The following is a 24,335-nucleotide window of genomic DNA, read 5'->3' as shown; positions in this document are numbered from 1 at the left end:
TGTCCTTTTAAAGAATTAGTTCACTGTTTGTGATTTTATAACGCTGTTCTTTATTTTTACATAATAGAAGTATGTATGCACTTTGCAATTTTCATTGTTTTGAAATCACCTGCCGCAACATCAAATAAATCAGTATATTTATTTTTCTTAATTAATACTGCTTCGACTACAGATTGTTTCTCTTAATTTTTGCAGTGGGAATACCTTCAATATCAGACTCAATTTGTTCTGGTACTTATTCTGAACCGAAAAATATCCACATTCAGATATTATCTCCCAAAGCCACACACTTCAAAACGAACGTAATAAACAAGCCAAACATGGACGTCTAAATATGAACTACAAACTAATTTGCGGAGTAGCAGAATACCGATTCAGACCTATCCAAATAAGTCACAACAAAATCCGTACGCTCTCGATTAGAATTGGAAATAAACACGTTGCCAATATGACATTCAAACTTCAAACTGTTTAAAGAAGTTTGATTTCAAGTCAAACCTAAAGATATCGAAATCAAGCCAAGTCAAACTTTTCTACAAAAAAAGTTTGATTTTCAAGTCAAGTCAAGTTTGTTGAATAAAATCAAACTAGTTTGACTTGATGCATCTCTAGTCTTTCCGTAGCCTAATATCTCCTATTTTGGGTTGACACTACACTACGTCGAACTATTTAGTCTAAATATAATTTTGTCAATTAGTAGATAGGATATGACTCGATTTGATATCGGCTCCTATCAGCCTTTAACGATATAGTTTAATTTAATTTACTTTTTTAATTTATATTTTTTCTAATTTTTTACTTTTTCTACTTTTTTTGCCTCAAAGACTGGCCTAACTACATAAGTTTAATGGTTATAACATCCAGACGATTGCTTTAATTATCCCAAGCTTGTAAAAGCGACCATTAAGCGCCAGATCAATATATCGGGTAATTAATTCCACTCGTGACGATTTCTCTCCTAAATAGGATGCGTACTCTGGATTTATATAATATGCAACATTATTGATTTATTTATTTAATAAATAATAATTAAATAAGACAGTGATGTTGCTGGTTTTGTTGCGCACACAGACAGTATGGCGTTAGTTGCTAAATCTTTCAAGTTATGTATATGTTACGGTCAATGATGTAAATTGGACATTGACGTTAATGGCCGGACATTGTCGTGAATGTCCATTTTCCTTGGTTATTAACGACAATGCCCGGCCATTAACGACAATTAAATATTGGCCAATGTTGTAAAAACTTAATGTAAAATTAGATGTTTCTTCAATAACCGGTCAATAACGACAGTGGCCAATGGCAAATGGCCAATGTTGATAAATCGATGCCTCAGAAGCCAATCGGTGTAAGTTAATAAGTGTTTAAAATGAGATAAAGTAGTTGCAGAAATATAAGTAGATATTAAAAACAAATAAAACGTCTTTATTTATCATAATATGGGTAATATATTCATAAATATGTACTGTTATGATCTACTTTTTATTACTTTTATATCAATTAGTCTTTATTTGATTACTCCAATTAATTATTTAATCAATTATACAATTGTCACAAATCATACAAAAAAAATTAAAAAAAAAATCTCAGGGTGCCTTTTTATAATACAAAAAAAAAATATCTAAATTATCTTATGTTACACTTATCTTCTCTCGTGGTTTCAGTATCTCTTAGTTGGTTCTAATCGGGAAAAAATATTAGGAAAAGGAATTAAATAGAAATATAAAATAAGCATACAGAATTGTCTTTTATTATCAAAATCAATACTCTAAAAATTCATCAAATTACAACCTGTGGACACAGCTGTCCGAATGAAATTTTTACCGCTTAAATTTATTCTAGTTCAAATAACAATTTATCGGTTTGTTCCCGATGACTTTGATAAAACAAGCTAAACAAACAAATTTAGGTATTCGCAAAATTACTTATACTTCCTATTTAAGTTTTGAAATATTGGAATCTTAATTCATTTGCTTTTACTCAAAATTTTAGTTTCCGAACATAAAAATATCTTTCACATAAATTGACTACTGACCTTTTGCTTCACTCACTCTGACGTCTTCTCTTGACCCAAAACAGCTCTCCCTTGTTGACTATGTTAGGCTTCCCATCAAAGCCCTCTCCGTTCTCAAGTTTCAATCTAGCAGCACACCAGCACCATTTCTCCAACAAAAACAACGAGCCCGGCCTCTTTTAACCAGCACTCGATTCAAACAGCTCCAAAAATTCTCTCCTCTCCTTCTCACAATAATACAGAATCAAAGAGGTATTTCGTCTCAATTTGATCTGTCTCTCTTTCCACTTTTCAGCTCTATTCTCCACTATCAAACAACCACTGGTACTTGCTTTCTAACTATCCACGAAAACGTTTACTGCTCTTCAGCGATGCCAAATACATAATAATCTTTTCTTTCTCAAACTGTCTCAACTTTCAAGCTTGTCTTTCCCCATTCCAAATTTCCTAGCCAATCAGAAACATTTATCTCTCCACCTTCCCCTCTTTTCATTCGAAAACAAACAGTCATTCTTTCAAAAATATTCCTACCATCATAATAATCAGTTTCGGGGAATTCTACAACATTTACTCGGGGTTAAACAAAAAGAGATTAAAATTCCAAACTTTCTTTTAAACTATTTTTCTAAAAACTAATAATTAAAATTACCTGTGTTTTTTGCCTTCCCGTAATAAACGATCGGTTTAAAATTAAAATCCTAAATAGCTTTCACTTCACTTTTATTTACAAATATGTTTTTAATTCTTCCTCGAAAAGTAATTAATGAGAAACCACCATGCGGGAAACTTAACTTCTAATAAATATTTACAAATCACTATGCAGGGTGTATCAAATTTATGTGCCCGCGTTATATTAAAAAAATAAATTTTTTATTCTATCTTTGATTGATAAAATGAAACACAATAGTACAAACAAGGAAATAATAATATTTTTGTATACAGTGTGGTGCAAATGAAAGGAATAAATTCGTTATTTCGTAAACCGGCGACTTTAAGGAAAAATCCCGAAACAGGTCGATTTTTATTTTTAAATTATGATATTTTGGCATATATGGCATACTAGTGACGTCATCCATCTGGGTGTGATGACGTAATCGATGATTTTTTTAAATGACAATAGGGGTCGTGTGCTACCTCATCTGAAAGGTTATTCAGTTCTCTATTCAGTAACATAAACACTTACATAATTAATTATAAAGGGTGTCCAAAAAAATTTTTTAATTAAATTATTTAATAAAAAAAAGAAGAATGTATGTAATTTATTTAATTCAAAATACATTTTACTGCTCTCATGAACCAGAAAAAATGTTTATTTCACAAATAAACAATGGCTGGGGGAGCTGGCTTGATAATTGAATTTCATTCTATAGTGCTTTGTTGTTTTTTAGCACCCGGTGTTCTGAAAATATTTTTCGCTTCTTTAATTTCACTTATTCGGCTATTGTATTCGTCACAGTTTAAAAATGATTTATTGTCATCACGTTTTGACTTGAGTATTAAGTTTATATAATTATTAAAACGAGTGCGCACATCGTTGATATCAAACAACAATGATAAAACAATACACAATATACCTACACACATGAAGTAAACAATAGTAAACCTACACATAACCTATCTTTTAGTAAAAATTTCAACATTGACCGATTAACAACGGGCATTGTCGACATTGGCCGGGCAATGATAGAAATGTTATCAAGAATTTAAAATTAATCAATGTCCAGTTTCTTTGGACAATAACGTTAATATCCGGCCATTGTCGACAATGACCAATTCAACCGGCCATTGTCGATATTGGCCGGCCAATAACGTTATTGGCCGGATTTACGTCATTGTCCGTAACATATACAGGGTGAGGCAGATAAAGGGCCTACTAGAAATATCTCGAGAACTAAACGTAAGAAAATCATGAAAATTGTTATACAGGGGTTTTGAGGTGTGAGCTATTTAATGAAAATATTTTGGTCTCTTTGCTACTTCCGGTTATACCGGAAGTTAATTGTAACTTCGTTTTTTAAATGGGACACCCTGTATATTTTTACATTTTTGGATTCTCCTCGATTTCTTCTTTCTTTAAATATAAGGTTTTGTAATATTATACAGGGTAGGTTAAAAGATAATTACGTTTTCTTATTAATTTCGTAGCAAAATTCACACCCTGTATGCTTGTAGCAGTTTGACGTAATAAACTCTATTTATCTTCAAATGATTTTTAATATAGTCTTCTATTGTTAACAATTATTAGTATAGCTAAATTTTTCGTTTTAGTGTACAGGGTTGGTCGAAACACGGAATGAGTATTTTCTGAGTTTTCTTAAATGGAACACCCTGTATTTTAGTATTGTAATGAAATGTTGTTTTATGGTACATTTTAATTACTTAAGCACTACCTATACCTAACTGCTTTAATTTGTGAGTTATTGATGATTCAAGCAAAACATTAATTGCAACACAAAATATGTGAAATTGTATTAGGTTGGCCGTGAAAATATTCAATCACAAATATTTTTTTGGAAATAAATACATATTAATCTAGACTGATACTTAAAATTGCCAATAATGGTTGAACTGTCAAAATACCATCGAAGTTAAGATTGTTGGTGCGATTAACAATTAAGCACAACTTAAAGCAGTTAGGTATAGGGAATGCTTAAGAAATAAAAAAGTACCATGAAATATCATTTCATTACAATACTAAAATATAGGGTGTTACTATAATTATTATAGAATGAATAAAGGCCTTTATTATTATTATTATTATTACTATTTAAGAAAACTCAGAAAATACTCATTCCGAGTTTAGACCCACCCTGTATACTAAAATTAAAAATTTAGCTATACTAATAATTGCTAACAATAGTAGACTACATTAAAAATCATTTGAACATAAATATAGTTTACTATGTCAAACTACTACAATCCTACAGGGTGTGAATATTGCTACGAAATTAATAAGAAAACGTAATTATCTTTTAACCTACCCTGTATAATGTTACAAAACATTATATTTTGAGAAAGAAGAAATCGAGGAGAATCCAAAAATGTCAAAATATATAGGGTGTCCCATTTAAAATAACGAAGTTATAGGCAACTTCCGGTATAACCGGAAGTACCAAGTAGATGAAAATATTTTCATTAAATAGATCAGTCTTCAAAACCCCATTATTCCAATTTTCATAATTCAGTTACCTTTAGTTCTCGAGATATTTCTAATAGGCCCTTTATCTGCCTCACCCTATATATCAGTTCAAAAAAAGGTGTGAAAAGAATATACCTATTAGTTTCTTTAGTAGATATATTTATTATATTTTTGTATCTTTGAATTTGCCTTCCTCGGGAGTAAGATAAGTATTAAAAACATTTTTATATTTATTATACTTCACTTCGTCTGTTTGTTACCGTGAATTGTCATTATGTCCGAGAAACTATATAAACAGAGAGCTCGTAGCGTTATTGGTAGAGCCTTCGGCTACAGATCGAGAGGTCTTGGGTTCAAATCCGGACCATTCCTTTTTTTTGGAAAGTGGTAAGCATTAAAATTAGTTTAATATTTAAATAAAATAAAAATAAACTGTTTAAAGTATATTTATTTCAAAAAACTAAATTTCATTTTTTTTTATTTCGTTGCAGTCATATTATAATGGGATTTATCTCATTATTTAGATATTTAACAACCTAAACAACTTACGTTTCGCCAATGATATAGTCATAGTAGCTGAGGATCTAGGTATGGCAAGAGAGATGGTACAAGAACTCGTTGTAGCTACAGAAAATGTTGGTTTAAATATAAACATCTCAAAAACAAAAATAATGACAAATTTGGTACCCAACCAGAACATCAGTATTGGTGGGAAGGAAATAGAACTCGTAGATAGATATAAATACCTGGGACATGAAATTACGATTGGCAGGGATAACCAGACTCATGAGCTGAAGAGAAGAATCGGTCTTGGGTGGGCAGCATTTGGAAAACTGAGAGAAACTTTTAAAAGTGAGTTACCCACATGTCTAAAGAGAAAGGTATTCGATCAGTGCGTCCTCCCAGTCTTGACGTACGGATCAGAAACACTTACCTTAACTAAAGCCTCGGCTACCAAACTAAGAGTCACGCAGAGAAGAATGGAGCGGTCAATGTTAGGAATAACTCTGCGAGACAAAATCAGAAACGAAGAAATCAGGAGAAGAACAAAGGTGACTGACGTCATCGAGAGGATAGCCAGGTTGAAGTGGAGATGGGCAGGACACGTAGCCAGAATGACAGATGGGCGATGGACGAAGAGGTTATTGGAATGGAGGCCAAGAGAAGACAAGAGAAGCGTCGGTCGACCGCCTACAAGATGGACTGACGACTTAAGAAAGGTAAATAAAAACTGGATGAGGGCGGCGCAGGATAGATGGGGTTGGAAACGAGGGGAGGAGGCCTATGTTCAGCAGTGGACTTTTGAGGCTGGATGATGATGATGATTAGATATTTTAGAAATCCTTAAATTACCTTAAAGTATTCGTTAGATATTTATTTATAAAACAATAAACATAACGCATATTTGTTATAATAATTGAAAAGTAGAACACCTTAGCTAAAGTCCACGTTTTGCTTAGATAAACAAGGTCGATTATTCATTTTGACACACTAACGAGAATATATACAAACATATTTACAAAACGAAGTATTTGATAAATAAGGGAACACGATCAGATTTGAGATTAGTGGGTCAGTCGAATTAGTTAGTTAGGCTTGGGAGGTTGCTGCCGTTAGAGCAGAATAATGTAATCACCTATCAACTGAATACATTTATATGGTATAACTTCAATCAAATAAAGTAGTTATGAGAACATAGTGTATTCCTGATAGTCAACCCCATTCCAGTATAGTAAATATCCAGTTACCACCATAATATAATAGAAGTACAACTTTTTACGCGCGTACATAATACACACACATTCCTTTTTTTATCTTTGAATCCTTTATTGTGAGTGTTTCTGTAGATTTCTTGCAGAGTGTTTCCGATGTATTCTCATCCATTCGTCTTGCATGGTTGTATCACATCTTCTTGCGCTGCCTTCCCCATCTTACAATATCTTAAATTTTGCATTGCTCTCTAATGTCTGTATTTCTCACTCTGTCTCTTCTTGTTTTCCCCACTATTGTTAGAATTGTTCTCAGGGTTTTCATTTCGGCAACCCATAGCATCTGTTTCGTTTTGTTGGTGTCTTCGCGCACTTCTATACCATATGTCATGATCGGTCGTATGCAAGTCTTGTAGATTCTAATTTTACTATCTGTGCGCATATACGGATTTGACCAGACTATCTCCCGCAGACATTCTGACAATGCAGATGCTTTGTTGATCTGACTCCTCAGGTCCTTTACTGGGTCGTGGGTGCTTGATATATCTACGCCCAGATATCTGAATTGCATTACCTGTTCTATGGAGTTGTTCTCAACCACTCTTACATCTGAGCGGATCTGAGAAACGTACTTAAAATTATTTATTGTAATACTCCGACGACGGTTTTGCTGTCTACAATTTGCAAGCATCTTCAGGTTCCGGTTACATTAGTTTTTATCAGACAGCAAATTTTAGACAGCGAAACCGGTTGTCGGAGTATTATAATAAATTATTGTAAGTACGCCTCTTATTTTTAATTCATTTATTTTTTGTATTGTAATTTTACAAGACCAGGACCAAACGGAATAACCAACGAGCTTCTAAAATACGGAGGAGAAAGTATAACCCTAGAGATGACAAAACTTATACAAAAACTAATATTGTACTAATGTTCAAGAAAGGAGACAAAGAAGACTCCAACAATTATAGAGGTATAAATCTACTGAACTCGAAGCATTTGAGATGTGGTGCTATAGACGCATGTTGAGGATTTCCTGGATAGACAGAGTTAATAACGAAGAATTTCTACATAGAATGGGTAAAGAGCGCGAACTAGTCGTAACCATTAAACGTCACAAACTAGAATACCTGGGCCATATAATGCGCAATGATCAACGATATGACCTACTTCGGACCATATTTCAAGGTAAAGTGCATGGGAAAAGAGGTCCAGGATGAAGAAGAATATCCTGGCTGCATAACCTGCGTAAATGGTTTAACTTAACCACTACCGGACTTTTCAGGGCAGCAGTCAACAAAGTCAGAATAGCCATGTTAGTGTCCAACATCCGTAACGGATAGGCACCATAAGAAGAAGAAATCTACTGAACAACGCACTTAAGCTAACCACAAAAGTCCTAACTAACAAAATCAATAAACTAATCACTTTATCAGATGAACAACAAGGATTCAGATCCGAAAGATCCTGCGTAGACGCCGTATTTGTACTAAGACAAATCACAGAAAAGGCCATTGAGTACAATAAACCAGCATATCTATGTTTTATAGACCTGACAAAGGCTTTCGATCGCATCCAAGTCGAAGAGGTCTTACATTGTATAGAAGAAACATACCAATCAATATTATACTTCTTCTTCTTTTAGTGCCTATTCGTTTCGAATATTGGCGATCATTCTGGCTATAATTATTTTATTAACTGATGCTTTAAATAGGTTAGTTGTTGTTGTGGAGTACCATTTTCTCAGGTTCTTTAGCCATGATATTCTTCTTCGCCCAATTCTCCCAATATTATAAAAACCATCGAAAACATCTATTTTCATAATCGAATACAGGCAAAGATAAATGGAAAATTAACGCAGTTTATAACAGTACAAAGCGGAGTCAGAAAATGTGACTCATTAAGCCCATTGCTCTTTAATATAATAATGGACGAAATAATACAAGCAGTACGTAAAGGTCATGGTTACAGAATGGGGAACAAAGAAATCCAAATATTATGTTATGCAGACGACGCCGCAATAATCGCCGAGACAGAAGACGATCTCCAAAGATTAACACACATCTTCAATACAACAGCCAAATGTATGGCAACATTAAAAAACCCAGTACGATGTAAAATCGAAATTGATGGGAAAATAAAAAAGCAGGAAGCATGGTTTAGATATCTGGGAATAGATATAACCAGTTACGGAGATGTTGCAGAGGAAATACAACAAAAAAGCTTAAAAGCAAGTAAAGCGGCGGGATCCCTTAATGACACAATCTGGAAGAACAAACACCTAAGACAAGACACAAAAGCAAGAATCTATAGCAGCAATTAGACCTATATTGACATACACGGCGGAGACAAGACCTGACACATCTAAAACGAGACGACTACTAGAAACAACAGAGATGAAAATACTCCGACGAATATCAGGGAAAAGTCTGTTGTATAGGGAGAGAAGCGAAAACATAAGAAGATCATGCAATGTAGAAGACATAAATGGATGGGTGACAAAACGGAAACAGGAGTGTAACGAACACATTAGTAGAATGGCAGAGGATAGGATAGTACGAATAGCACGAGATAAGTCATCAAATGGATGAAGAAGTATTGGCAGACCAAGAAAAAGATGGTGCGATAACTTAAATAATTTAGGAAGAAGAAGAAAAAGTATTGTAATTTTAAAATGGTTATATGAGATGGCATATGATAAATAAATAAAATATGAAAATTCTTGTTTTCTGTTTACTTACCACTGTTTGGCGCATCAGGAATTAAATCCGGATTGTTATCATCTGACACTGTGTCAGTGTAAAGGGGCTGTACATGAGCAGTTAAAGGACTCTCTTCAATCTTAGGACTTCTTACACGGGGGTTTCGAACAGGACTATCAACCTGCAATGTAAATAAATATTTCAAAATTATTTAAAAGTAACGATTACAAACATTATAATTTTTATTAAAAAAATACGGATATAAATAATAAAACAAAATTTTTTATGTCATATTTGACATTGTAGAATTTGGACAATAACCTATGAATATCAATAACCTATGGATCTGATACAAATATTTTTACCTAGAACATTTTTTTTTGATATACAAACAACCAGCGGTATAATTGGGAGATAGTCATATACTCCTGATTGGGGCCGTGTGTTTTAGCGAAGCCCAGAATTCTCTCTTTCGCAGTATGTTACCGTCGCCCGGTAAGCATCTAAACATTCCGTATATGTATTTAGCACCTATGAGTTTTCTATTGGTTCTTTGCAGCACGCGGTCATATTTCAACCAATACGCGGCGAGGTGCCAAACGCATATACGGAATATTATTCGGTGCGAAATTCATATACGAAATGTTAAATATTCGTATACCTAAAAAGACACTTTTCATTAGAGTCAGTTAAAAGGAGATTAATTAAAATACTTGTTAATGTATTATTAAATAAAAATAAAACACTAGTTATAGTATTTGGAGTGTTATTTGGTGAGAAATTCATATGCGGAATGTTATATATTCGTAGACTAAAAAAGACGATTTTTTATTAAGTCAGTTAAAGAAGACTGATTTTAAAATATCTTGTTAATGTATATTAAAGAAAATAAAACGATTATTACCTATATGGAATGTTATTTGATGCGAAATTTATAAATGGAACGGGATGATATAGATTTGAGAGACTATTTATTATTTCTATATTTTACTATTTCGCTTTTGCAGAATTTTTAATGACTTGCACGTTTTGTATAATATGTTTAGATTTATGTTTCAACTATTCAATTCTGTTATTTCTGTTGAAGTTTGGGGCTGTGTGCTACCAGACGAAAATAGTCGTCTTTTTTGATCTACGAACATTTAACATTCCGTATATGAATTTCGCACCAAATAACATTCCATATGGTTTACTTGTTTTATTTTTATTTAATAATACATTAACAAAATATTTTAAAATCAGTCTTCTTTTACTGACTTACTAAAAAGTCGTCTTTTTTAGTCTACGAATATTTAACATTCCGCATATGAATTTCGCACCAAATAACATTCCAAATACCATAATTGTTTTATTATTATCTAATAATACATTAACAAGTATTTTAAAATCAATATCCTTTTAACTGACTAATAAAAAGATATCTTTTTCCGTCTACGATTATTTAACATTCCGTATATGAATTTCGCACCGAATAACATTCCGTATATGCTTTTGGCACCTCGCCGCGTATTGGTTGAAATATGACCTCGTCCCGCAAGGAACCAATAGAAAACTCCTAGGTGCCAAATACATTTATACGGAATGTTTAGATGCGCCCGGTAAGCTGTTTTGCAGAACAGTTCGTTCTTATATTATTATATGCCAGCTGAGGCATCATTTGATTAATTACTATTAGCGATTGTAACATTAATTACTATAAGCGAAATAAGACTGGAAGTCAATATACTTAAATTAAATAAGACTCCAGGCCCACTTATGATATCAGCACAAATGCTGAAGTAAATAAATTAAATCGGAATACAATTACTACACCTCCCCTGTAATCAAACATGGCATTCCAGGCAATGGACCACCGATTGAGCGCACTGTATGATAAAAAAGGTAATGTTAAAAAAATCATCAATGAGAGGTTGAAGAGTCTCTATCTCACTCTCTCTCTCTGAGGCTGCTCTCTTTTGCTGATGGAATCTTTCCTCCAAAGAGAAATACCAGTAGACCAAGTCGGATTTGCCCCAAAGATAGAAGTATATGAGGACGCCTTTTGAATATAAGACAAATAATCGAGAAATCCATTTAATATCTCGTTATACATCTGCTTCATAAATTATCGCAAAGTGTTCGACAAAGTCAAATGGTTTCTTTTATGGCTAATATTAAAAGAAGTAAGCGGCGTGCCAAAATACCTGAATTCTATCTAGAACAAGGTATCAGGCAAGGATGTATATTATCTCCACAACTGTTTAATGTCTATGAAGAAAGAACATATTATGAGGGGAGAGTTGAAGGACGAGAAAAAATCTTAAAAATGGTTGAAAAATAAACAATATAAGATTTGATGACGAAACAGCCCTTCTTACCAACAGCCTTCTTACCAACAGCCTTCTTACCATTTAAAGCAGCCAACAGCTGCATTAAATTCATGCAGCTGCTGAAAAATGAAAGTAAAAGGTTTGATCTGAAATTAAATGTAGCCAACATAACAGCATAATAGTGGATAGAAAACACAATAATCATAGATATATAACCAAAATTGACCGGTTTGGTCGCATTTTTGTGATCCTTAATCACAAGCACAGGAATGCTTCAGGAGGAAATAAAACGTGGATGTGATAGAAAGACCCCAATATTTTAGAAAACTTAAAAATGACAATGGTCAACTCATTAGTGTTTCCAGTCAAGATATACACATGCGAGTCTTCCTTGAGAACATTGAGTGAATCATAATGGAGAACAACAGACGCCATTGAAATATTCTGCTGAAGACGAACAGTCTTCTTTGAGAACATTGAAGGAATCAGAATGGAGAACAACAGACGCCATTGAAATATTCTGCTGAAGACCATGTACTCACCGTATAATAAATAATTGTATCATAGAAGAACTAAAGATCTATAAGATACTTTACGGCAAAATCTAACTAAAACAGTTTTGGACATGCTGTGGCGTTCCGCCCCTTATAGAATCAAGTATTGTTGGGAAGATAATATTTAATCATTGAAAATATTATTTAAATATTTTCGGGATTAATTTCTTTCAATGTTTATTAAGATACAACGTAAAGCAAACACATAATTGTTAAATGCTTACTGATTTCACATTTAAACGTGGCAACCTTGGTTCCCTCGCGTTGACAGTTAATGATTAGGAGAGGGGTACGAAGAATTTCAGCTGGTAACTGAAGGCCGTGAACGGGCCATTGTTCTCCAGTGTACGGTCTAGGTAGCGTTGCGGGTCGTTTGAACGAAATTATTCACCTATAATTCAAAGTTCCAAATGTATTAAAGATTACCATAAATACTATAGTGAAGTTATCCAGCAGTGAACAGTGAAGTTGAAGAATTTTGGAGAATATTATATACAATGAGTTCCGCCCCGCACCTACCATGAAATCTTAAGGTCACCTAACAACCACACCAAGGCCAGACCACACTGAGAGAAACAATCACTAGGCGACCAGCCTGGATTATTTCCCCACATTTTCGTTCGAGTACCTCCAGCTGCTTTCCACCAGTCTTGAGTACCTTCAGCTGCTTTCTACCAGTCTTCCTCTCCTGTACCTCCAGCAGGACAGCTGCTAGCGAGAGTTAGCACCCTTAGGTGCTCACTACATCAACTCGAAGATTGTGTAAAAAGGGGTTTGTTTGGGAACATTTACTGTGCTCTTAGTAAAGACAGACTGTTTTTGTGATATTTAGTACATTTTTATAGTTCAATTGCACACACATTTTTCCTGTTGTATATTTTTATGGTATTTTTTCCTTAACAACATAATATTTAATTAATAGCGTTCCCCAATACTCTGCAATATCTAAGGCAAAGATCTCTGAGCTCAGATATTTTCCCCTACAATAGTAGTCGGTACTCATATTTTGATTATTTTTATGTTGGTTTCCATTTTTATATAATTATTTAAACTCATTTCATTATTTTAGTATAGGTTGAATTAGATTTTTCAAAATTAACTTCAAATATTATTCAAAATTTCAATTATTAACTTTATTTTAACTTTAACTTATTAAATTCCTATGAACTTCTGGACTCTATTCCCTCAGAATTGTTTCTGGTTTCACTTGCTATTATTATTATAAACTACGAGTTAGAAAAGGATCTGTTGTATCCAACCGTAGGTTTATTTATTCGATAAAGGCTTGTGCCTGTCCAACTCACACTGAGTTATTTATATATTATTTACGATATCAGGTAGTATTTAATTAAGGTGTACGTATTATAAACGTACAATTATTATTTGGTGAAGGTTCTACTAACCTAGGTGTAAGTTGTACTTTCTGTATTAGAGGTACCCTTCTTTAGATTTTCTAACCTTATTAAGATTATTCTTAGATCACATTTGTGTGATAATTTTGTAATTGACTTTCACTAGTATCATTTTTTTGTCATTTTAGAGTCACAGACTAGTTACTTGTCTTAACTCGGAGATTGTGACCATCTAGTAGTTAAATTTAATAAATATATATTTATTGTGCATATTTTTTTTCTCATATTACTCCTTTATATTTGTACATTTAATATACTTTTATTACAAATTTAATATACTCTATAGCAGCGTAGAATACCTGGAAGAGGGTTAACCCATTTATCCTTCTTCTGGCGCCCAAAAATTTATTCTATATTCATTATATTATTATATTTACCCTATCTACTTTGTGAACATTGTCTTAATATCTTCTTTTCTAGCCATCATTGACATTTCCTTTAATTTATTGTCCAGCCAGAAATAGCCGTGCAAATTGGCCGAATCCTTCCTTGAGTGTCAAGTGGCCATTCTCTTGCATATTGAGCTAGCTATTCAAGTTACATCTATCTATTCATAATTTTCATCTTCAGTCCTATATCAATTCTATACTCTTCGTCTTAGCATCTTTCCATACAAGTACTACTGCAAAGTAGTATTTGAGACTTTAGCTTCTTCAACGCAGAAGCCATATTGTTGTTCCTTTGGCTACATTAAGTAGATCTTCTTTTTCCTACTTCTGTTGGAGTTTATCACTCTCTGTGCATTCACTCCAACCGAAAATCTTCTTCTTTCTGGTTACAATGCTGCGAGGTTAGACATAGACAATATCGATAGACTCATCATTAGAGCTCGGAAAATATGCAAAATATGCATATTTGCATATTTTGGATAAATTGTATAAATGCATATGCATTTATTAAAAGTGCATATTTTCGGCATTTTTCAGATATATATCACAATACAGACAAACATCTGAGGACACAAGTAATGCAATTTAGCTAGGTAGATAAAAATATAATGATATCTTGGTATTAGCATAATAGGACAATAGACCCATAGACAACGCGAGAAGCCCATAAGCCGAAAGCTTAACAAATAACAAATTGTAGTTGACGCTGGCTGTTTATTTATCATCTGTTGGCAGATTCAAATAAATATAATAGGCCATATTATTTTACCACCTTTAGTCCAGAGTCCAGACAAATTAATATATTTTTTACTACCAAAAAATGAGATGTCTTAACCAAATAATACTTCAAATAGGTAGGTATAACGTGCAGAATAATTTTGAATTCTGTTCTGCTAAAGAACTTGCCCTTTTGTCCTTAAAAGTAAAAAAAAAAGTTTAATTGATCAAGCTTAATTTCGTCTTAATATACTTGTCTAACAATTTTAATTGTACTAATGTCCAAGTATCAACTTCCAGTTCGAAAGTGACTAATTTATAGGTAATGCCATTGTTAAAAAAACAGTGGTAATTATTTTTTAATCAATGGTAATGTTGTTCGGTGGTAATACTATTGTAAAAATACCGGCATGTGCCTATCCTGCAATAAGGCACTGGACTTACAAATTTTTAATTCAGTTTTCTTTGCAACGGTAGTTAGTTCAGTAAAGTTCTGTGTAAGTGTGTATCAAAAGTGTTTGATAATGCTAAAACAAAGTGCAAGTAAATCAATTCTTCTGAAGAAGTGGATTCATAGTAAAACAGAGTTCAAAATCATTGATGGCAGCCATATATTTTGCACGGTGTGTAAAAAACCGGTAAGTAATATGTTTAATTTAATTATTGTTTTAATTTTTAAATATTTGTCTAAAAATATAAGCTGAATGTAATTTTACGTTAAAATGTAATAGACATGGATCCCGCGTACTAAAAAACAGTTTATTAATAGCAAGCTGACAATTTGTTATTAGCTTATAGTAGGGGAGGAAAGTACCTATGTAATAGATATTTCAATAAATAAATAAATATTTGTGACTAGCATAAAATAAATTAAACACCTTCAATACAAGGATTACTGCGTTTTTTATTTATATGCATTAATGCATAAAAGCATATTTTAGTGCATATTTCAACTGCTTTTTTGTGCATATTGCATGCATATTTTAGTGTTTTTTAAGTGCATATTTCCCGAGCTCTACTCATCATTCAAGAGGAGGTAGAAGGTAAAAGACTACGAAGATCTCCAACAAGATGGATTAACCAGATCAAAGAAAGTTGCAAAAGACCTATGTATGATTTACATAGAAATGAATAGAGACATAAATCTATGGAGAAGATAGACGGTAGACCCATACACTAGATTATCACGATGACCACTAAACTCCTTCCAGGGGGTAAGACTAAAGAAATATATTGTTTTCGTTAAAGCAGTTAGGTATAATAGAAACGGAAACCGGTCAGAATGCGTAACAAAATGGCGGTATCAATGATTGGTATAAATAAGAAATTCGGATAGCCGTTTTGATGATAGCATTTGCCGGTATTTTAACATCCCATTAGTCATTGTAAATTAGTCATCTTAGAACTTACATTAAACACTTGCATATTAGTACAGTTAAAACATTTAGAGGTTAAATATTAAGAAAGAGAAATTAAAAAAAATTAAAGAAAAATCTTCTGTGTAAAAGGTATATTTATTTTGAAAAAACCCAAAAAAGGGCTACAAATACAAAACAGAACATTTTCTCTCTAAAGAGAGCATCATCAGTGTTCTTTGCAAGCTCTACATGCTAAGCCACCAAAAAGTACATGGGTTAAAACCCTTAAAATGTCGACAAAAAGTCTTACATTAAAATGTTATAATATGCTAAATCCTGGCGATGGATGAAATTAATAAGGATACCCCAAGGCAGGGCAGGGCAGGGCAAATACTTTAAGCGCGGGCCAAAATGAAATTTTAGAAATGTCTCCCGAGCCGGGTAACTATATCCCGTATGTACGCTGCGCACATGCGAATGTTTTTGGTAGAGTTTTTTTTCTCTGCCCAAGAATTTTTTTCACAAAAATACTATAAGTATCATTTTAAAGCATTTGGACAAAATAATAATAATTAATTACTGTTAATAATAAATAATTTGTGCCCACTAAAATATGTTACGAAATTTTTAAACAAATATGGTCCATTAGAATATTAAGGGCATAGGCGCAAAATATCGCTCCAATATGTTTTAAATGTATTCATTTTTTCGAATCCTGAGAAAGCTAATAGGCATTTTTGAAAAATTTAAACGCAGAATGAAAGGTTGCATTATTAACTGAGGGTCGAAAGTCCATGAAAACTATGTTTATTTTAAAAAGTTACAGGGGTAAAAAAAAATAGTGTGATTTTTAATTTCAAATATCTCATTCAAAAGAAACTTGTTGGTTATTCTAAGGGACTTTCGGCCCTCGATAATAATGTAATCTAGATTCAATCTGCAAATCCGATATCGGATGGTAAAATGTTGTCCATTCTATTCTTCTTTATTGTATTGTTAATGCTGACTTAATGAGTAAGCTGTATGCTTTTGAGGTGTGACTTTTTAGAAGAATTTTGAAAATACCATGATCCGATGATATTACGAATGAAATGGTGTTGCACAGAATGGGAAGGAACAGAGAACTTTTGACCATTATTAAAAGGAGAAAGACAGCATATTTGGGGATTATGAAGGGTAAAATCCAAGGAAAAGGGGTCCTGGTAGACGATAAATACCTGGTCGAAAAGTATTCGCGCCTGGACCGGGCTAATCACACAGTCGTTTTTAACAAAATCAGAAAATAGAGATTCGTTAGTTATGTGAACACTACGAACACTAATGCTGTTGATTTCAATAAAATTGCACAAAAGAGATTAAGAGCGTAGGGGCAAAATTTTGGACCAATGCTTTTTAAATGCATTCATTTTTTCGAATCCTGAGAAAACTCATTGATATTTTTGAAAAATTTAAATGCAGTATGAAAGATTCTATTATTACCGAGGGCCGAAAGTCCCTTAGAATAAACAAAAAGTGTCTTTTGAATGACATATTGTTTTCACTCAATTTTGAAAAAATGTGAAAACGTTGAATTATCCCCGTCCGTCTGTCCGTCCGTCCGTCTGTATGTCCGTAAACTCAGCTCCTCCGTATTTATACCAGAGTAGAGGTATGCAAATGCGGTGTCGAATGAAAGCTTATAATCCAAGGATGGTACTAAAGGTGAGAAATTTGACCTAGGACTTCTGGTTTTAGAAATGTGACCGGAAGTACTCTTTTAAAATCACCGGAAGTACAAGTGATATATTATTTGATTCGCCTTCGCAAGACGAGAACAAATATATACTTCCGCTTTCATGACTGTCTGTCCGTGTGTCCTTCCGTCTGCGAATATAACTCCTCCGTTATTAATACAAATATAATGACAAATGATGTGTCGAATGAAAGCTTGTAATCCAGGGATGGCATTAAAGATGAGAAATTTGATATCGGACTTCCGGTTTTAGAGTTGCAACCGGAAGTATTGTTTTAAAGTCACCGAAATAATATAAGCGATATATTTTTCGACGTGCCCTAACAATATCAAGAGAACAAATGTATACTTTTGGTTTTTATATCATTTCCGGTTAAAATGTTATAACTGGAAGTGCCATATTATAGTTTCAGAAATAGTACATATAACACATCAATCGAAGTGTATTGAAAAGTGGAGTTTGAATCTTTAGTTCCGGTTTTGAAGTCATTTCTGTTTAAACAATTATGACCCAAAGTTTAGTAAAAATGACTCAAAATTAGTGAAATCGTATATCAATTAACGCACGACGTTACACGAAGAGTTCAAATATTGACTTCCAGTTCTACTTTCTATTTCTTTGGGCGAAAGCCTAAGACTTGTTCAATTACTTGTTTTAAAATTAAAATCACACTAAATTTTCTGTTCTTTTTCACCCCTGTAACTTATTAAAATAAACATTATATAAGTTTTCAGGGACTTTCGGCCCTCGGTAACAATATAATCTTTCATTCAGAGTTTAATTTTTTTTTAAAATACTTGGCATTGTCCCGAAATTTTGCGCCTACACTCTTAAAAAAATTGCTGGCGGGATTTTTTCACGGGCCGGATAAAGTAAGCAAAAGGGCCGGATCCTGCCCTTGGGCCTGCTTTTGCTCACCCCTGCTCTAAGGCGTTATAATATTGACTTTCCACGAAGCATGTGGGTTGTTGAGTCGAATTCTCTGTCTTCACATAGAGAAAGGTGAAAGCCAAGAAATTAAACTTTTCTTTTCTACCTTTAAGGACAAAATAAGCAAGTTCATCAACGGAACCGAATTCAAAATTATTTGGCATATCATATTTGAAACATTACTTGGTTAGAAGGAATCCATAGGGAAATCAGAGAAAGAGGCTTGAACGAAGGCATGTGTTACGATCGAGAGCAATGGCGATTGGGAATCGGAAAACGTCGTAGAACGTTATGAACCGATTATATATATATATATATATATATATATATATATATATATATATATTTTGTTTAAACATTTCATTTTTGTTGGTAAAAAATATATTTGTCTGAACTAAATTACGGTTTTGCAGATATCCGAGAAGACTTGTTATTCACACAATGTTGCCAAACTGAATTTTGTTACATTCGGTTTAAATTTTCTAGCCGATTTCTGAGCCTACTCTTTATACTCCTCTGTTTTTGTATTTTCGATAGCATCAAATACTATTGCTTGTTTTTTAGACGGAGATATGTTGGTAGCATATATGGTTGGTTACGGAGGAAAACGTTGTGTTATTAAATTTTTGTAGAGGATATTCTGTCCATACTTTTGTTGCCAGAAATATCTGGTTAAATATTATTATCCCATTTTCATGGAGCATTTATCTAATTATATCTGAAGACTGTACTGGACTTCGCACTGATAAAGTTTGGGTTTTTCTTGGTAGTGATAGAATTTATAATAAACATTACTTACAGCTTAGTCAATTAGTTCGCTAATCCCTTTAACTTTTTCAATTTATAAACTTTGTCGATGTTAAATGTACTATGTATAATCCAGAATTCTCCAAAAAATCGTTAAACATGAATATTTTTCAGGAGAACTTCGAAATGTTAGCTTTTGATTTCGCGATTGGCTTTGGGATCTTGTTTCCGGAATTTGGGTGAATTTTGCCATGTAATTTTGATAAAATTGGAATTTTAAAGTCATTTAAAAAGCGTTTTGTGTTTGTATGTATTTATGTGTGAGTAGGTGGCTTGAACGCAGATCCGTTAGCCACAGATTTTTTATTTGTTTTTTACTATGATTTACTATTGAGTTATATTTTTAAAACTGTTTCATTTAAATAACAATGTTCATTTCTATCAAATAGTCAGTAAATTAATTATTCTCATTTCATGTAAACTTAGTAAATACTCTATATTAATTCTTCTTATTCTTCTTTTTTTGGTATAGAAATGACTCTGTCCTTTTTTATTATGCGCTTTCAGTAAGTTGTCGTTGCATCGTTTTCGCGGTCTTTCCACTGATCGTCTTCTATTGGGGAACCGTCTCTCGTCGTCTTTATTACTCTATTTGTTGCCATTCAGCTTATATGGTCATTCCATTGTACAATTTCCTTTCTGACCCAGTTATTAATGTTCACTTTGTATCTCCTTCGTATATCTGTACTTCTAGCTCTGTCCCATAGTGTCTTACCATCGGTTTTTCAATGGATTTTGTTTTCATTTCTGCTGTTTCTAGCTCTAGCAATAATTTTGTCATCTCTGTACAAGGACATGTTTCTGCCGCGTGTGTGATTATTAGTATGATGACTGTTTTGTAAATTCGGCCTTTCATTTCTTTCCCGATATTTTTATTTCTCCATATTGTTTCATTTAGGCAACCTGCGGCTCTGTTTCTCATTTACTTGATCTTCTAATTCTGTTTCCAACGGCATTACCAGGATGATTCTAAGTAGTGCGGTAGATACGTGCAAATATTATACGAATTGTGCATTTAATGATAGAAGCATATAGTTTGTACCAAATACACTACGCATCTAAAGGTTCAAAATTAGATATGAAGCTATCTCAGATTTTACCTTTTACAACAATGGCGGGCATTCAAAATGGCGACGATACATATGTGACTAATAGCACGATATCTTTTAAACGAAAAGTTCAACTTCAACCAAATTTGGTATGAGTTCTTTTTTGATGTATAAGATCGAGCTCCTGAACAGGAAGAACTGGTTTACCAGAAGTTGTGTTTTTCCTGATTATTTATGTAAAAATATGTTGTATTTTTTTTCAATCCTTTCACCCTGTTATATTAATTTTTTAAAAAGGTAATACTGGCATGAAAAAGCTCGTAAAAATATGTTTTAGGAAATATTTTGAACTTTTTAGTTATGTTCTGCGGCAGATTCGTGCAAATATTATAAGAAATATTGTGCGTTTAATGGTAGAAGCATATAATTTTACCACATATACTATACATACAAAGGTTCAAATTTAGATATAAGGCCATCTCAGATTTTGCCTTTTACAAATATGGCGGGCATTCAAAATAGCGACTATACATATGTGACAAATAATACGATAACTTTTGAACGAAAAGTCCGATTTCAACCAAAGGACATCGCACACATCTTATGGAAAATATAATGTAACTCAAATTCAATAAAATTTATACCGTTTTAAATTAACGATCAAATCTTATCATTGCGCCAACTCTCTATTTTCAAAAATAAGAGCAGAAATTGATATAAATAAATCTGAAATCAAATGGGTAGGTACATAAGTTAGAGAGATAAAAAATATTTTAAAATACCCAGATTTTCGGTACTCCATAAATCAGCGGATTAGTTTCACTAATCCGCTTAGGCCCAGCGGGATTTAAGCTGTTATGAATAGCACTCAGAGCAATAATGATTGTAAACTAACATTTTATGGACTCCAAAAATGTGATTTCGATAAACTTTAATTGCAATTTGCGCCGTAATTAATCATAATTAAGAGTTGGCGCAATGATAAGAATTGATCTTTATATTAAAACGAATATAATCGTATAAATTTTATTGAATTTGAGTGACATTATATTTTCCAGAAGATGTGTGCGATGTCCTTTGGTATATAGGTTCTTTTTTGATGCACAAGGTCGTGCTCTTAAACCGGAAGAATCGATTTACCAGAAGTTGTGTTTTTCCAGATTTTTTATGTAAAAATATGTTGTTTATTTTCTCAATTCTTTCACCCTGTATATATTAATGTTTCAAAAAGTTAATACCCGCGTTGAAAAAGCGTAAAAATATTTTTTTAGGAAATATTTTGAACTATTTTGTTATATTAATTACCATTTAATAAATGCATAACGTATCTTCACATTTAGGTACCTATGCGCTTCAGATTCTTGCAAATAATAATATAAGAATTGTTGTGCATTTAATGGTAGAAGCATATAATTTGGACCACACATACTACACATACAAAGATTCAAATTTAGATATGAGGCTATCTCAGATTTTGTCTTTTACAAAAATGGCGGGCATTCAAAATGAATCTGCCGCACATAGGTACATGTGAACATACGTTATGCATTTATTGAATGCTAATTAACATAACTAAAAAGTTCAAAATATTTTCTAAAAAATATTTTTACACTATTTTCAATGGCGGTATTACCATTTTGAAAAATTAATATATACAGGGCGAAAGATTTGAAAAAGGAACAACATATTTTTACATAAAAAAACAGTAAAAACACAACTTTTGGTAAACCGATTCTTCCGCTTCGAGACCTTAACCTTACTCATCACTAAAAGAACCTTGGTGCCAAATTTGGCTGAAATCGGAGTTTTCGTTCAAAAGTTATCGTGCTATTAGTCATATATGTATAGTCGCCATTTTGAATGCCCGCCATTTTTGTAAAAGGAACAAAACTGAGATGGTCTCATATCTAAATTTGAATCTTTATATGTGTAGTATATGTGGTCTAAATTATATGCTTCTACCATTAAATGCACAATAATTCTTATAATATTTGCACAAATCTGCCGCACATAGGTAGGTACATGTGAAGATACGTTATGCATTTATTAAATGGTAATTAACGTAACTGAATAATTCAAAATATTTCCTAAAAAATATTTTTACGCTCTTTTCAATGGCGGTATTACTGTTTGAAAAATTAATACATACAGGGTGAAAGAATTGAAAAAAAACCATATATTTTTACATAAAAACTAGGAAAAACACAACTTTTGGTAAACTGATTCTTCCAGTTCAAGACCTCGATCTTTTACATCAAAAAAAGAACCTATATGCCAAATCTGGTTGAAACCTGACGTCTCGTTCAAAAGTTATCGTGCTATTAGTCACATATGTATAGTCGCCAATTTGAATGCCCGCCATTTTTGTAAAAGGCAAAATCTAAGATGGCCTCCTATCTAAATTTGAACCTTTATTAAATGCACAATTGTTTCACATATCGGCTGCACTAAAGGGAGGTTACAACTACTGGAGATTCACTGGGAGTATGGTGTTAAGCGTATATAGCTCAAAGTAGCTACATCCAGTGGTGTCATGGTGTGGGAACGCGTGGGAACGCCGTTCCCACACTGGTTAAGAAAAGAAAGAAAAATAAATAGAGAATTTAGGTTTTGTAAACAAAAATTAGCAGTTCGTTCCGGCACTGCTAATTTTGCCATGACACCACTGGCTACATCCTAATGGGAAAGATGTTATAACCCCCAAAACCCCCGTCCCCTGGTTACGCCACTATCTGTTTCGAGCTTTCCGTGACTAGATAATATGATATCTAGATATTTAAACTCCATCACTTTTATATTATCTGACCTTCCAGCTCTAATTTACATCATATTGGATTTTCTGTTATAACCACGCATTTTGTCTTTTTTGAGCAAATTAACATGTTAATTTTCTGGCGGTTATATTAAAATTGGTGCAGCATACGTTGTAAATCATCTTCTATTTTAGAGATTGCATTGTCTACATAGCAGATTATTTTAAGTTGTTTTTGAAGTTATACTTCTTTACGGTCGAGGGTGAAATTTTATAATTTCCTGGCACATGCGCAGACAGACAGTATGTAGCTCGTTGCTAATCTTTCAAATTATGTATGTATCAGAGCAAATAAGTCATTAAAAGAATATATTAGTGTTCTTAGTAAATGTATTATTTATTATAATTTTTGTGTCTTTGGATTTGTCTTCCTCGGGCGTAAGATAATAAAATATCTATTTTTATACTTCACTTTGATCTATTTGTCACCGTGATGTATAATTATATCCGACACGTCAATAGCACGGGGCTTAATAGCTCGGTTGGTATAGCATTGGACCAGAGATCGAGAGATCGCGGGTTCAAATCCCAGACGATTCATATTCATTTTTTTAAATTTTTGGTATTGTTAAGTTTTGGTTAATTTTTGGTAATTATTGTTAATTTTTGGTGTTATAACTGTTAAGTATATTTATTTCGTTGAAATTATAACGAGCGATCCACAATTATTGGGATCAAAGCTATCTGTGCAAAAAATTACG

At 32.9% G+C, this 24,335-nt stretch overlaps 1 protein-coding gene across 1 annotated transcript in view; it reads right to left on the bottom strand.

Annotated features, from left to right (window-relative positions):
* Window positions 1-24,335, bottom strand: part of LOC126883814 (nephrin-like) — a 593,591-nt gene that overhangs the window by 43,662 nt on the left and 525,594 nt on the right. Inside the window, exon 10 of the mRNA XM_050649484.1 lies at window positions 9,604-9,745. Coding sequence (XP_050505441.1) covers window positions 9,604-9,745 — 142 coding nt within the window. The remainder of the gene's footprint in view (window positions 1-9,603; window positions 9,746-24,335) is intronic.

The sequence above is a fragment of the Diabrotica virgifera genome, chromosome 4 (assembly GCF_917563875.1).
Source record: "Diabrotica virgifera virgifera chromosome 4, PGI_DIABVI_V3a".
NCBI lineage: Eukaryota > Metazoa > Arthropoda > Insecta > Coleoptera > Chrysomelidae > Diabrotica > Diabrotica virgifera.
Note: the sequence above shows the minus strand (reverse complement) of the source record. Positions and strands in the feature narration are given on the sequence as shown.